The sequence below is a fragment of the Oncorhynchus tshawytscha genome, linkage group LG10 (genome assembly GCF_018296145.1).
Source record: "Oncorhynchus tshawytscha isolate Ot180627B linkage group LG10, Otsh_v2.0, whole genome shotgun sequence".
In the NCBI taxonomy this organism is placed as follows: Eukaryota; Metazoa; Chordata; class Actinopteri; order Salmoniformes; family Salmonidae; genus Oncorhynchus; species Oncorhynchus tshawytscha.
The window spans coordinates 52,608,911-52,622,071 of NC_056438.1; the positions used below are offsets into that span (position 1 = coordinate 52,608,911).

Sequence of the window (13,161 nt, forward strand, 5' to 3'; positions counted from 1 at the left end):
CTGTAAATTATTGTGAATTTTACAATAACTTACTGACAAATGTTTTCCAGTTAATTAAGAAAATACAAATTCACAGCAACTTCTAACAACAAGTTGCTGTTAAATTGCTGGAAAATGCACAATAACTACAGAGCAGCTTGTTAGTGACACATGCTCTTACAACATTTGCAGAACAGACAGTGTCAAATGAGGTGCTCAACTTGCACTTGCATAACCCTCAAACTTAATCTGCAACAACACTTCCACTGATGGTTGGCACAAATATACATATATTTGACTGTGTCCCCAAATATGCTAATGAACCCCACCAGTACATTGCCCCCACCTATCAAAGCACAGCGAGGATCGTACCTTATATTAAAAATATTTGGTGAAAAAATGTCCCATTATACAGTTGAAGTCGGAAGTTTACATACACCTTAGCCAAATACGTTTATAGTTTTTCACAATTCCTGACATTTAATCCTAGTAATAAATTACCTGTTTTAGGTCAGTTAGGATCACCACTTTATTTTAAGAATGTGAAATGTCAGAATGATAGTAGAGAGAATGATATATTTCAGCTTTTATTTCTTTCATCACATTCCCAGTGGGTCAGAAGTTTACATACACTCAATTAGTATTTGGTAGCATTGCCATTAAATTGTTGAACTTGGGTCAAATGTTTCGGGTAGCCTTCCACAAGCTTCCCACAATACGTTAGGTGAATTTTGGCCCATTCCTCCTGACAGAGCTGGTGTAACTGAGTCAGGTTTGTAGGCCTCCTTGCTCATACACGCTTTTTCAGTTCTGCCCACAAATCGTCTATGGGATTGAGGTCAGGGCTTCGTGATGGCCAATCCAATACCTTGACTTTGTTGTCCTTAAGCCATTTTGCCACAACTTTGGAAGTATACTTGGGGTCATTGTCCATTTGGAAGACCGAGTCTTGAGATGTTGCTTCAATATATCCACATAATTTTCCATCTTCATGATGCCATCTATTTTGTGAAGTGCACCAGTCCCTCCTGCAGCAAAGCACCCCCACAACATGATGCTGCCACCCCCTGCTTCACGGTTGGGATGGTGTTCTTTGGCTTGCACGCCGCCCCCTTTTTCCTCCAAACATAACATCATTTTCCAAGCTGTTTAAAGGCACAGTCAACTTAGTGTATGTAGACTTCCGACCCACTGGAATTGTGATACAGTGAATTATAAGTGAAACTATCTGTTTCTAAACAATTGTTGAAATATTTACTTGTGTCATGCCTAACCGACTTGCCAAAACTATTGTTTGTTAACAAGAAATTTGTGGTGTGGTTGAAAAACGAGTTTTAATGACTCCAACCTAAGTGTATGTAAACTTCCAACTTCAACTGTTTATACACCCTGGACTGGGTATTGAGAGGCTTTGAACCAAAATATCAGACATATTGGCATTCCCCAGTAGGAGCAGTCCTCCACAGGAATGAATGGAATTCTACAGTTTTTCAATTAAATGTTTCAAGAACAAAATTACATGTACAGAACAAACTTTACAATGTTTTGGTTGTAGCGGGGCCAGTAACATTAGTCATCTCCAAAAATGTATACTCTAAGGAAAATGTTTTCATATATTTTCCTTTTTTATGCTTAGCTCACATAACATAACTTAAAAGTATGATGTCTGTAATAGAATAAGTGTGGCAAAAACGAATGTAGACATTAATAAATCCATTTCTATCAATTCCAAAATATTTTTGTACAAGGTAGGGGCGTGCCAAGATGGAGGTCCGGTGGCTTCAACATAGCTCCCCCAATCGGACATCTAGTTTATATATAAATTATTGGGAAAACCCCGCTACTTCCCGCTCCTCACGTAGGCCTGGTCTACAGTACATGACCCCCACCCTTCCTCACAACTCAAGTGGATGTCTGCCCATCTGTCATGCACGCCACAAGACCTGTTTTAACGTACAGGGGAAGTCGACGATGAAAGCCATTGCAACAGTCTATAAAGTTACATTCATTACAATATTGGGTAAGCGCCAATGATGGAATTTGAGGTGTAGGTCTATATCTTTGCTCTCTAAAATCATGGCATGTAGACTTTAACATGCAGGGCGCGATAGCTGCAGACTGACATTTCTGCGCCACGTAATCTACCCAACGATTGGAAGTCTGCAATGCAGGCTTCAGTAACCTCAAAGATGGTATCCTAACTTATTTGCTCCTATAGGCTACATGTGTTTTATCGGTTATAAGTGTGCATAATCACATTTCTTTAAATGACGAGATATTGTAACATGACTTCCAAATAATTCAAAAAATTATGGTTAGGCCCCTACATTTAAAATGTTTCTGTTAAATAGCTTATACGACTGTCAGTGTCAATACTCAACCATATCTGTTGCATAATTTTGTTAACCATACGATAACAAATAGGCCTACTGTAAGATAAATTGATCCTTTAGGCTAAACAATGACAACACTTGGAAAAATGATAACTCAACAGTTTGTTTCCATTTTAGTATCATGTAGTTATTACACTGTAATCCATTTGATACAATATATCACTCTTATCCACTTGTTTCAATAATCGATACCTTGAGCATCTCCTCCGCTTGTCAGAACGCCGATGGATTTCCCGGTGCCAGAGAGATCCTCAAATAATTTCTTTGTGTCCTGCTGCTTCGCCATGGCTCCTCGTCTATCCTTCACAAATATAATATCTGAACACCGGTAGTTGTATTTTGTTATGAAATAAAATAAGTGATTACGCCCCCTTTTCCTGCTCTCGACACGCTCATCTCCCCACTGTTCCCGATGGCAGCAGTGAGCCTATGAGGGAGCTTTCCTCCTGTAATTAATTAATTGACAGTGCTGTTATCCATTAGATTACTGCATCACGTATATTCCTCAAACTTTTCTGACCAATTGGGTCCTTAGAAACTACTACAGCGACAAGATGGTAGGGACTAGGAAGGTGTCCACTACTTACCAAAGCCACAAAGTCAAAATTGAATATAGATTTTTTTCTTGGATCTTTTTGGTCTTCATTTAAGATTAAGGTTAGGCATAATGTTCGCAGTATGGTTAAGGTTAGGTTAAACGTTATGTTTAGGTTTAAAATCACTTTTAAACTGTATAAATAGGCGGGGTTTATGCCTTTGAGGCTGTGGTAACTAGTCACGAGCGAGGAACAGTTAAACAGGAAGCATTGAGTAAAGTGCTGTAGAGACGGTTGTCCTTCTGGCAGGTTCTCCCATCTCAGCCAAGAAACACTGTAGTTATATCAGAGTGGTCTTGGTCACCACCCTGACTAAGGTCATTCTTGCCCGGTTGCTCAGTTTGGTCGGATGGACAGTTCTAGACAGAGTCTGGGTAGTTCCATGTTTTTTTATTAAAGTGGCTGGAGTTGAGTCAGTGTGTTGGCAGCAGCCACTCAATGTTAGTGGTGGCTGTTTAACAGTCTGATGGCCTTGAGATAGAAGCTGTTTTTCAGTCTCTCGGTCCCAGCTTTGATGCACCTGTACTGACCTCGCCTTCTGGATGATAGCGGGGTGAACAGGCAGTGGCTCGGGTGGTTGTTGTCCTTGATGATCTTTATGGCCTTCCTGTGACATCGGGCGGTGTAGGTGTCCTGGAGGGCAGTTAGTTTGCCCCCGGTGATGCGCTGTGCAGACATCACTACCCTCTGGAGAGCCTTACGGTTGTGGGTGGAGCAGTTGCCATACCAGGCGGTGATACAGCCCAACAGGATGCTCTCGATTGTGCATCTGTAGAAGTTTGTGAGTGCTTTTGGTGACAAGCCGAATTTCTTCAGCCTTCTTCACGATGCTGTCTGTGTGGGTGGACCAATTCAGTTTGTCTGTGATGTGTACGCCGAGGAACTTAAAACTTACTACCCTCTCCACTACTGTTCCATCGATGTGGATAGGGGGGTGCTCCAATCAAGTTGTTGTGACAGCTCAAAGATGATCAAAGGCCATTATAAAATTCAGGCTATAGCACAATAAAATGTGGAATAAATCAAGGGGTATGAATACTTTCTGAAGGCACCGTAGGTATCCAGTAGCAGCAGTCATGGAGTGTGTGTGTAGCGTGGGTATGTGTGTTCTGTGTGTGTGTGAGAGAGTGGGAGTGTGTTTGTGTGTGTGTTCGAGTCTAGGTGTGAGCGTGTGTGAGTGTGTGTATACAGTGGGGAGAACAAGTATTTGATACACTGCCAATTTTGCAGGTTTTCCTACTTACAAAGCATGTAGAGGTCTGTCATTTTTATCATAGGTACACTTCAACTGTGAGAGACGGAATCTAAAACTACAGGAAACGTATGATCTCTGTAATTGCAAACAAAGGTTTCTGTACCAAATATTAAGTTCTGCTTTTCTGATGTATCAAATACTTATGTCATGCAATAAAATGCAAATGAATTACTTAAAAATCATACAATGTGATTTTCTGGATTTTTGTTTTAGATTCCGTCTCTCACAGTTTAAGTGTACCTATGATAAAAATTACAGACCTCTACATGCTTTGTAAGTAGGAAAACCTGCAAAATCGGCAGAGTATCAAATACTTGTTCTCCCCACTGTATGTGTGTTAGGGTGCAGGGAGTCAGTGCAAGTGACCGGTTGAAGATTTCAGTTCTCTGATCGCTTGTGAGTAAAAGCTGTGTCTGAGCCTGGAGGTCTGGGCCCCGATGATGCTATTATTATTTAATAATAATGATGGTATTAAAGGTCACATAACCCACACTAAGCTTGTTACCATCCTTAGGAACAGTAGACTTCATTTTTGCTTTAGTCTAGACTGAAATGATACCTCTGGAGGGGTGGTTATAGAATATTTATGTGAAGCATAATTTGCATGGCCAGAAAAGAGAGAGTGGTACACACTGGTAGAAAGGATAAGGAAGATGAAGAATTAACACCAGGATAATATGTCAGTAGCATGAGGTATTCTTCCTTGAAAGCCTCCCCTTGAATCTGAATGAAAGGGCAGGTGGGGAACAGTAGATAATTTTATGTGTATGTTATTCTCTCGAGTCAATATGATAAGCAGTGATGCAGAAGTTCTAAATACAGTCAGGCTTGTGCTCGAGGTGATGGAGAGGGCGAGGAGGGAGGAGCACATAGCACTGGAGGTGAGGAGGGGGGTGCACACAGCTCTGGCCATAGTCATTATAGTCATTATTATTAAGTAATAATACCATCATCGGGTCTCAGACCTCCAGGCTCAGACACAGCTCTTAAATGCAAGTCAAACTAAATGCATGCTCTTCAACCAATCGTAGCCCGCACCTGCCCACCCATCCAGCATCACTACTCTGGACGGTTCTGACTTAGAATATGTGGAAAACTACAAATACCTAGGTGTCCTCTCCTTCCAGACTCATATTAAGCATCTCCAATCCAAAATTAAATCTGGAATCAGCTTCCTATTTTGCAACAAAGCATCCTTCACTCATGCTGCCAAACATACCCTTGTAAAACGGACCATCCTACCGATCCTTGACTTTGGCGATGTAATTTACAAAGTAGCCTCCAACACTCTACTCAGCAAATTGGATGCAGTCTATCACAGTGCCATTAGTTTTGTCACCAAAACCCCAAATACGACCCACCACTGTGACCTGTATGCTCTCGTTGGCTGGCCCTCGCTTCATATTCGTCACCAAACCCACTGGCTCCAGGTTATCTATAAGTCTTTGCTAGGTAAAGCCCTGCCTTATCTCGGCTCACTGGTCACCATAGCAGCACCCACCCGTAGCACGCGCTCCAGCAGGTATATTTCACTGGTCACCCCCAAAGCTAATTCCTCATTTGGCCCCCTTTCCTTCCAATTCTCTGCTGCCAATGACTGGAACGAATTGCAAAAATCACTGAAGCTGGAGACTCATAATATCTCCCTAACTTTAAGTACCAGCTGTCAGAGCAGCTCACAGATTACTGCACCTGTACATAGCCCATCTGTAAATAGCCCATCCAACTACCTCATCTCCAAACTGTTTTTATTTTATATTTTTGCTCCTTTGCACCCAAGTATCTCTACTTGCACATTCATCTTCTGCACATCTATCACTCCAGTGTTTAATTGCTAAATTGTAATTATTTCGCCACTATGGCCTATTTATTGCCTTACCTCCCTTATCCTACCTAATTTTCACACACTGTATATAGACTTTTCTCTTGTGTTATTGACTGTATGTTTGTTTATTCCATGTGTAAAAGTCTGATACTGCACATAAGCACAGAGCAGGTTTGGTCCTGCATGTGACCACGCAACACAGTCTCACAATCAATTCGTGCATATATGTACAAAATGCATTTCAGCAAATTTCGTGCGTTTTTGTGGCTTAATTCGTGAGAAAAGTAGTCCCTCATTGACAGCCTTAACTGGCCGGGAGTTGCTCAATCATGTTGCGTAAACATCTCCTTTGTTTCTAAGGGTTCTAACTGGTTGGTTGTTTAACCCTATCCAAAAGGGCAAGCACATGCAGGCATGCAAGTTGTCTAAACACTGTGTCTGAAATGATTTGTCAAACAAGTAAAGAAAAAAAGGCATCACTGTTTTCCTAAAATGTACTGTTTTACTACTTAAACATGTGCCCATGAATTCCAAATTAATCGTTTTTATCATAGAATTCCTGTTAATTGGGGTATTTGTTTGATGATGAGAAAAGTCTACCCTAACCAGAAACCGTGGATAGATGGTAGCATTCGCACAAAACCGAAAGCGCGAACCACCGCATTTAACGATGGCAAGGCGACTGGTAATATGGCAGAACATAAACAGTGTAGTTATTCACTCCACAAGGCAATCAAACAAGCAAAACGTCAGTGTGGAGATAAAGTGGTGTCGCAATTCCACGGCTCAGACACGAGACGTATGTGGGAGGGACTACAGACAATCACGAACTACAAAAGGAAAACCAGCCACGTCACCGAGACCGATGTCTTTCTTCGGAACAGGCTAAACAAATTCTTTGCACGCTTTGAAGATAACACAGTGCCACCGACGTGGTCTGCTACCAAGGACTGTGGGCTCTCGCTCTCCTTCTCCACGAGTAAAACATTTAAACGTGTTAACCCTCGCAAGACTGCTGGGCCCAGACGGCATCCCTAGCAGTGTCTTCAGAGCATGCTCAAACCAGCTGGCTGGTGTGTTTACGGGCATATTCAATCTCTCCCTATCCCAGTCTGCTGTCCCCACATGCTTCAAGATGGCCACCATTGTTCCTGTACCCAAGAAGGCAAAGGTAACTGAACTTAATGACTATCGCCCCGTATCACTCACCTCTGTCATCATGAAGTGCTTTGAGAGACTAGTCAAGGATCATATCACCTCTACCTTACCTGCCACCCTAGACCCACTTCAATTTGCTTACCGCCCCAATAGATCCACAGACAATGCAATCGCCATCAGTCTGCACAATGCCCTATCCCATCTGGAGAAGAGGAATACCTGCGTAAGAATGCTGTACATTGACGACAGCTCAGCATTCAACACCATAGTACCCTCCAAGCTCATCATTAAGCTCGAGGCCCTGGGTCTGAACCCCGCCCTCTGCAACTGGGTCCTGGACTTCCTGATGGGCCGTCCCCAGGTGGTGAAGGTAGGAAACATCACCTCCACTCCGCAGATCCTCAACACTGTGGCCCCACAACGGTGCGTGCTCAGCCCCCTCCCCCCTACTCCCTGTTCACCCATGACTGCATGGCCAAGCACGCCTCCAACTCAATCATCAAGTTTGCAGACAACACAACAGTAGTAGGCTTGATTACCAACAATGACGAGACAGCCTACAGGGAGGAGGTGAGGGCTCTGGGAGTGTGGTGCCTGGAAAACAACCTCTCACTCAACGTCAACAAAACAAAGGAGATGATCGTAGACTTCAGGAAACAGCACAGGGTGCACCCCTTATCCACATCAACGGGACCGCAGTGGAGAAAGTGGAAAGCTTCAAGTTCCTCGGTGTACACATCACTGACAAACTGAAATGGACCACCAACACAGACAGTGTGGTGAAGAAGGCGCAACAGAGCCTCTTCCACCTCAGGAGGCTAAAGAAATGTGGCTTGTCACCTAAAACCCTCACAAATTTTTACAGATGCACAATTGAAAGCATCCTGTTGGGCTGTATCACCGCCCGGTACAGCAACTGCACCGCCCGGTACAGCAACTGCACCGCCCGGTACAGCAAGGCTCTCCAGAGGGTGGTGCGTTCTGCCCAATGCATTACTGGGGGGAAACTATCCGCCCTCCAGGAAACCTACAGCACCCGATGTCACAGGAAGGCCAAAAAGATCATCAAAGACATCATCCACCCGAGCCACTGCCTGTTCACCCCGCTATTATCCAGAAGGTGAAGTCAGTACAGGTGCATCAAAGCTGGGACCGAGAGAAGCAGTTTTTCTTTCTATCTCAAAGCCATTAGACTGCCAAAGAGACATCACTAGCACATTAGAGGCTACTGCCTATAGGCATAGCCTAGGAATCACTGGCCACTTTAAGGAATGGAACACTAGTCACTTTAATAATGTTTACATATCTGTCATTACTCACCTTATATGTATATACTGTATTCTATGCTATCTTAGTCACTTAATGTTTACATATCTGGCATAACTCACCTCGTGTGTGTGTGTGTATATAATGTTTTCTATACTATTCTACAGTATCTTAGTCCGTTCCGCTCTGATGTCAATAGTCCATATGTATATAGTCTAAATACATTCCTACTTGTATATTTTGTGTCATTCGATTGGTCAAATTCCAGTAGGGCCCTCCCCTTTCGGTTCCTAGTGAATACACCCAAGCCTTGTTGCTATAAGGCTGTTTTATGTGCATCAAAACCAGAGGGAAAGATTTGAAATCCTCTGCAGAAGGCAAAGATATTATTACTTGTTAGTGCAGTAATATCTATCGGAGCTAGAAGCACAAGCATTTCGCTACACGCGCAATAACATCTGCTAAGCACGTGTGTGACAAATAAAATGTGATTTGATTTGGTTCGAGAAGGCATCTGTTTGGTTACTGTCAGTCAAGAGAGACATCTAGTGGCATATTGTATCTATGCAGGCTGTTGTGAACCTCTATGAATGTACTTCTGCTTTCTAACCAGCAAGGGGCGCTCCAACCAAAGAAAAAGACTCAAGTTAGACAGGAAAACCTGAGTTGCTTATCATTTGATACTAAAACAGCGTGATTTCGCAGGGGGAAAAAACAACAGAACAACACTAAAACAGCACCCCCAAATAAGTAAAATTTTCTGTGTCAGATTTTTTTTTAAAGGAGGGGGACAAAGATTGGTTTATGACACCATAGTGCTCTCAAAGCTCATCACTAAGCTAAGGACCCTGTGACTAAACACCTCCCTCTGCAACTAGATCCAGGACTTCCTGACGGGCTGCCCCCAGGTGCTAAGGGTAGGTAACAACACATCCGCCACGCTGATCGTCAACACGGGGGCCCCTCACGGGTGCGTGCTCAGTCCCCTCCTGTACTCATATCAAAATATAATTTTAGTTGTCACATACACATGGTTAGCAGATGTTAATGCGAGTGTAGCAAAATGCTTGTGCTTCTAGTTCCGACCATGCAGTAATATCTAACAAGTAATCTAACCTAACAATTTCACCACAACTACCTTATACACACAAGTATAAAGGAATGAATAAGAATATATGAATGAGTGAAGGCCGAACGGCATAGGCAAGATGCAGTAGATGGTATAGAGTACAGTATATACATATGAGATGAGAAATGTAGGGCATGTCAACAATATAAAGTGGCATTGTTTAAAGTGGCTAGTGATACATTTATTACATCAATTTTTTCATTATTAAAGTGGCCAGAGTTGAGTCAGTATGTTGGCAGCAGCCACTCAATGTAAGTGATGGCTGTTTAACAGTCTGATGGCCTTGAGATAGAAGCTGTTTTTCAGTCTCTCGGTCCCCCGCTTTGATGCACCTGTACTGACCTCGCCTTTTGGATGATAGCAGGGTCAACAGGCAGTGGCTCGGGTGGTTGTTGTCCTTGATGATATTTTTGGCCTTCCTGTGACATCGGGTGGTGTAGGTGTCATGGAGGGCGGGTAGTTTGCCCCCGGTGATGCGTTGTGCAGACATCACTACCCTCTGGAGAGCCTTATGGTTATGGGCAGAGCAGTTGCCGTACCAGGCGGTGATACAGCCCGACAGGATGCTCTCGGTTGTGCATCTGTAAAAGTTTGAGTATTTTTGGTGACAAGCCGAATTCCTTCAGCATCCTGAGGTTGAAGAGGCGCTTCTTCTCCACGCTGTCTGTGTAGGTGGACCATTTCAGTTTGTCCGTGATGTGTATGCTGAGGAACTGAACTTTCCATCCTCTCCACTACTGTCCCGTCAATGTGGATAGGGGCTGCTCCCTCTGCTGTTTTATGAAGTCCACGATCACCTCCTTTGTTTTGTTGACAGTGTGAGGTTATTTTCCTGACACCACACTCCGAGGGCCCTCACCTCCTCCCTGTAGTCCGTCTCATCGTTGTTGGTAATCAAGCCTACCACTGTAGTGTCATCTGCAAACTTGATGATTGAGGTGGAGGCATGCATGGCCACGCAATCGTGGGTGAACAGGGAGTACAGAGAGGGCTGAGAACGCACCCTTGTGGGGCCTCAGTGTTGAGGATCAGCGGGGGTGGAGATGTTGTTACCTACCCTCACCACCTGGGGGCGGCTCGTCAGGAAGTCCAGGACCCAGTTGCACAGGGTGTGGTCGAGACCCAGGGTCTCAATACGCCCATTAACATACCAGCCAGCTGGTCTGCGCATGCTCTGAGGTCACGGCTGGGGATGCCGTCTGGGCCTGCAGCCTTGCGATGGTTAACACGTTTAAATGTTTTCTCACGTTGGCTGCAGTGAAGGAGAGCCCGCAGGATTTGGTAGCGGGCCCGTGTCAGTGGCACTGTATTGTCCTCAAAGCGAGCAAAGAAGTTTAGTCTTTCTGGGAGCAAGACTTCGTGGTCCACGACGGGGCTGGTTTTTCTTTTGTAGTCCGTGATTGACTGTAGACCCTGCCACATACCTCTCGTGTCTGAGCTGTTGATTTGCGACTCTACTTTGTCTCTATACTGACACTTAGCTTGTTTGATTGCCTTGTGGAGGAAATAGCTACACTGTTTGTATTCGGTCATGTGTCCGGTCACCTTGCCCTGATTAAAAGCAGTGGTTCGCGCTTTCAGTTTTGTGCGAATGCTGCCATCAATCCATGGTTTCTGGTTGGGGAAGGTTTTAATAGACACTGTGTGTACAACATCACCGATGCACTTGCTAATTAACTTGCTCACCGAGTCAGTGAAATCATCAATGTTGTTGTTTGAAGCTATGCAGAACATATCCCAGTCCACGTGATCGAAGCAATCTTGAAGAGTGGAATCCGATTGGTCGGACCAGCGTTGAACAGACCTGAGTGCGGGTGCTTCCTGTGCTTCCTGTTTTAGTTCCTGTCTATAGGCAGAAAGCAACAAAATGGAGCTTTCCGAAAGGAGGGTGGGGGAGGGCCTTATATGCATCGCGGAAGTTAGAATAACAATGATCTAGGGTTTTGCCAGCCCGGGTCGCGCAATCAAAATGCTGATATAATTTAGGGAGCCTTGTTTTCAGATTAGCCTTGTTAAAATTCCCAGCTACAATAAATGCAGCCTCAGGATATGTGGTTTCCAGTTTACATATTCGAATTAAGTTCTTTCAGGGCTGTCGATGTGTCTGCTTGGTAATTCGGTCAGCATTTGATTGTGAGGAATTCTAAGTCAGGTGAACAAAAGGACTTGAGCTCCTGTATGTTGTTATGATCACACCATGTCTCGTTAATCATAAGGCATACACCCCCGCCCTTCTTCTTACCAGAGAGATGCTTTTTTCTGTCGGCGCGCTTGCGTGAAGAAACCAGGTGGCTGTACCGATTCCAAAGCGTGTCTTGAGTGAGCCATGTTTCCGTGAAACAAAGAACGTTACAGTCTCTGATGTCTCTCTGGAAGGCAACTCTTGCTCGGATTTCGTCTACCTTGTTGTCAAGAGACTGGACATTGGCGCGGAATATGCTCGGGAGCGGTGCGCGATGTGCGTACGGCCCAATACATCACCGGGGCCAAGCTTCTTGCAATCCAGGACCTCTTTACCAGGCAGTGTCAGAGGAAGGCCCTAAAAATTGTCAAAGACTCCAGCTACTGCTACCGCACAGCAATCGGTACCAGAGCGCCAAGTCTAGGTCCAAGAGGCTTTTAAACAGCTTTTACCCCCAAGCCATAAAACTCCTGAACATCTAATCAAATGGCTACCCCCCTTTTACACTGCTGCTACTCTTTGTTATTATCTATGCATAGTCACTTTAATAACTCTACCTACATGTACATATTACCTCAATTAATTTATTGACGCACCCATCCCTTTAGCGGGATAATTTTCATCAACACCCGCTGAATTGCAGCGCACCAAATTAAATTACTAAAAATATTTAATTTTCATGAAAACACAAGTGCAATATAGCAAAACACAGCTTAGCTTGTTGTTATTCCACCTGGTTGTCAGATTTCAATACAGCTTTTCGGCGAAAGCATAACAAGCGTTTATGTAAGAACATCTCTCTCAGTAGACAAAATATTACAAAAGCTAGCAGCCAAGTAGATTGGTCACGAAAGTCAGAAAAGCAATAGATTAAATCGCTTATCTTTGATCTTCGGATGTTTGCACTCATGAGACTCCCAGTTACACAATAAATGTTCCTTTTGTTCCATAAATATATATGTCCATTATATCCAAAATACCTCCATTTGTTTGGCGCGTAATGTTCAGAAATCCACAGGCTCGAGACGGTCACGACATCGCAGACAAATTCCAAATAGTATCCGTAATGTCCACAGAAACATGCCAAACGTTTTTTATAATCAATCCTCAGGTTGTTTTTAAAATATATAATCGATAATATATCAACCGGGACTGTCTCTTTTTCAATAGGAGAGGGAGAGACAATGGCTGCCCCACTCTGTTGCGCAAGCAAAACTCTGCGAACACCCAGCTATCCACTGACGCGATGTTATCTTTCTCGCTCATTTTTAAAAATAAAAGTCTATGTCTAAAGACTGTTGACACCTTGAGGAAGCCATAGGAAAAGAAATCGGGTTGATATCCCTTTAAATGGAGGCAAGGCATCCAATGGAACAGA

At 43.8% G+C, this 13,161-nt stretch overlaps 1 protein-coding gene across 5 annotated transcripts in view; it reads right to left on the reverse strand.

Annotated features, from left to right (window-relative positions):
- LOC112260420 (ATP-dependent 6-phosphofructokinase, platelet type) overlaps positions 1-2,813 on the reverse strand; it is a 36,543-nt gene extending 33,730 nt beyond the window's left edge. The window contains exon 1 of one of the 5 annotated variants that reach the window (XM_042328720.1): positions 2,565-2,813. In XM_042328720.1, coding sequence (XP_042184654.1) covers positions 2,565-2,658 — 94 coding nt within the window. In that variant the 5' untranslated portion in view covers positions 2,659-2,813. The remainder of the gene's footprint in view (positions 1-2,564) is intronic. The other 4 variants (XM_042328719.1, XM_042328716.1, XM_042328718.1 and 1 more) reach the window with 4 other exon arrangements.
- Between the last annotated feature and the right edge of the window lie 10,348 nt (positions 2,814-13,161).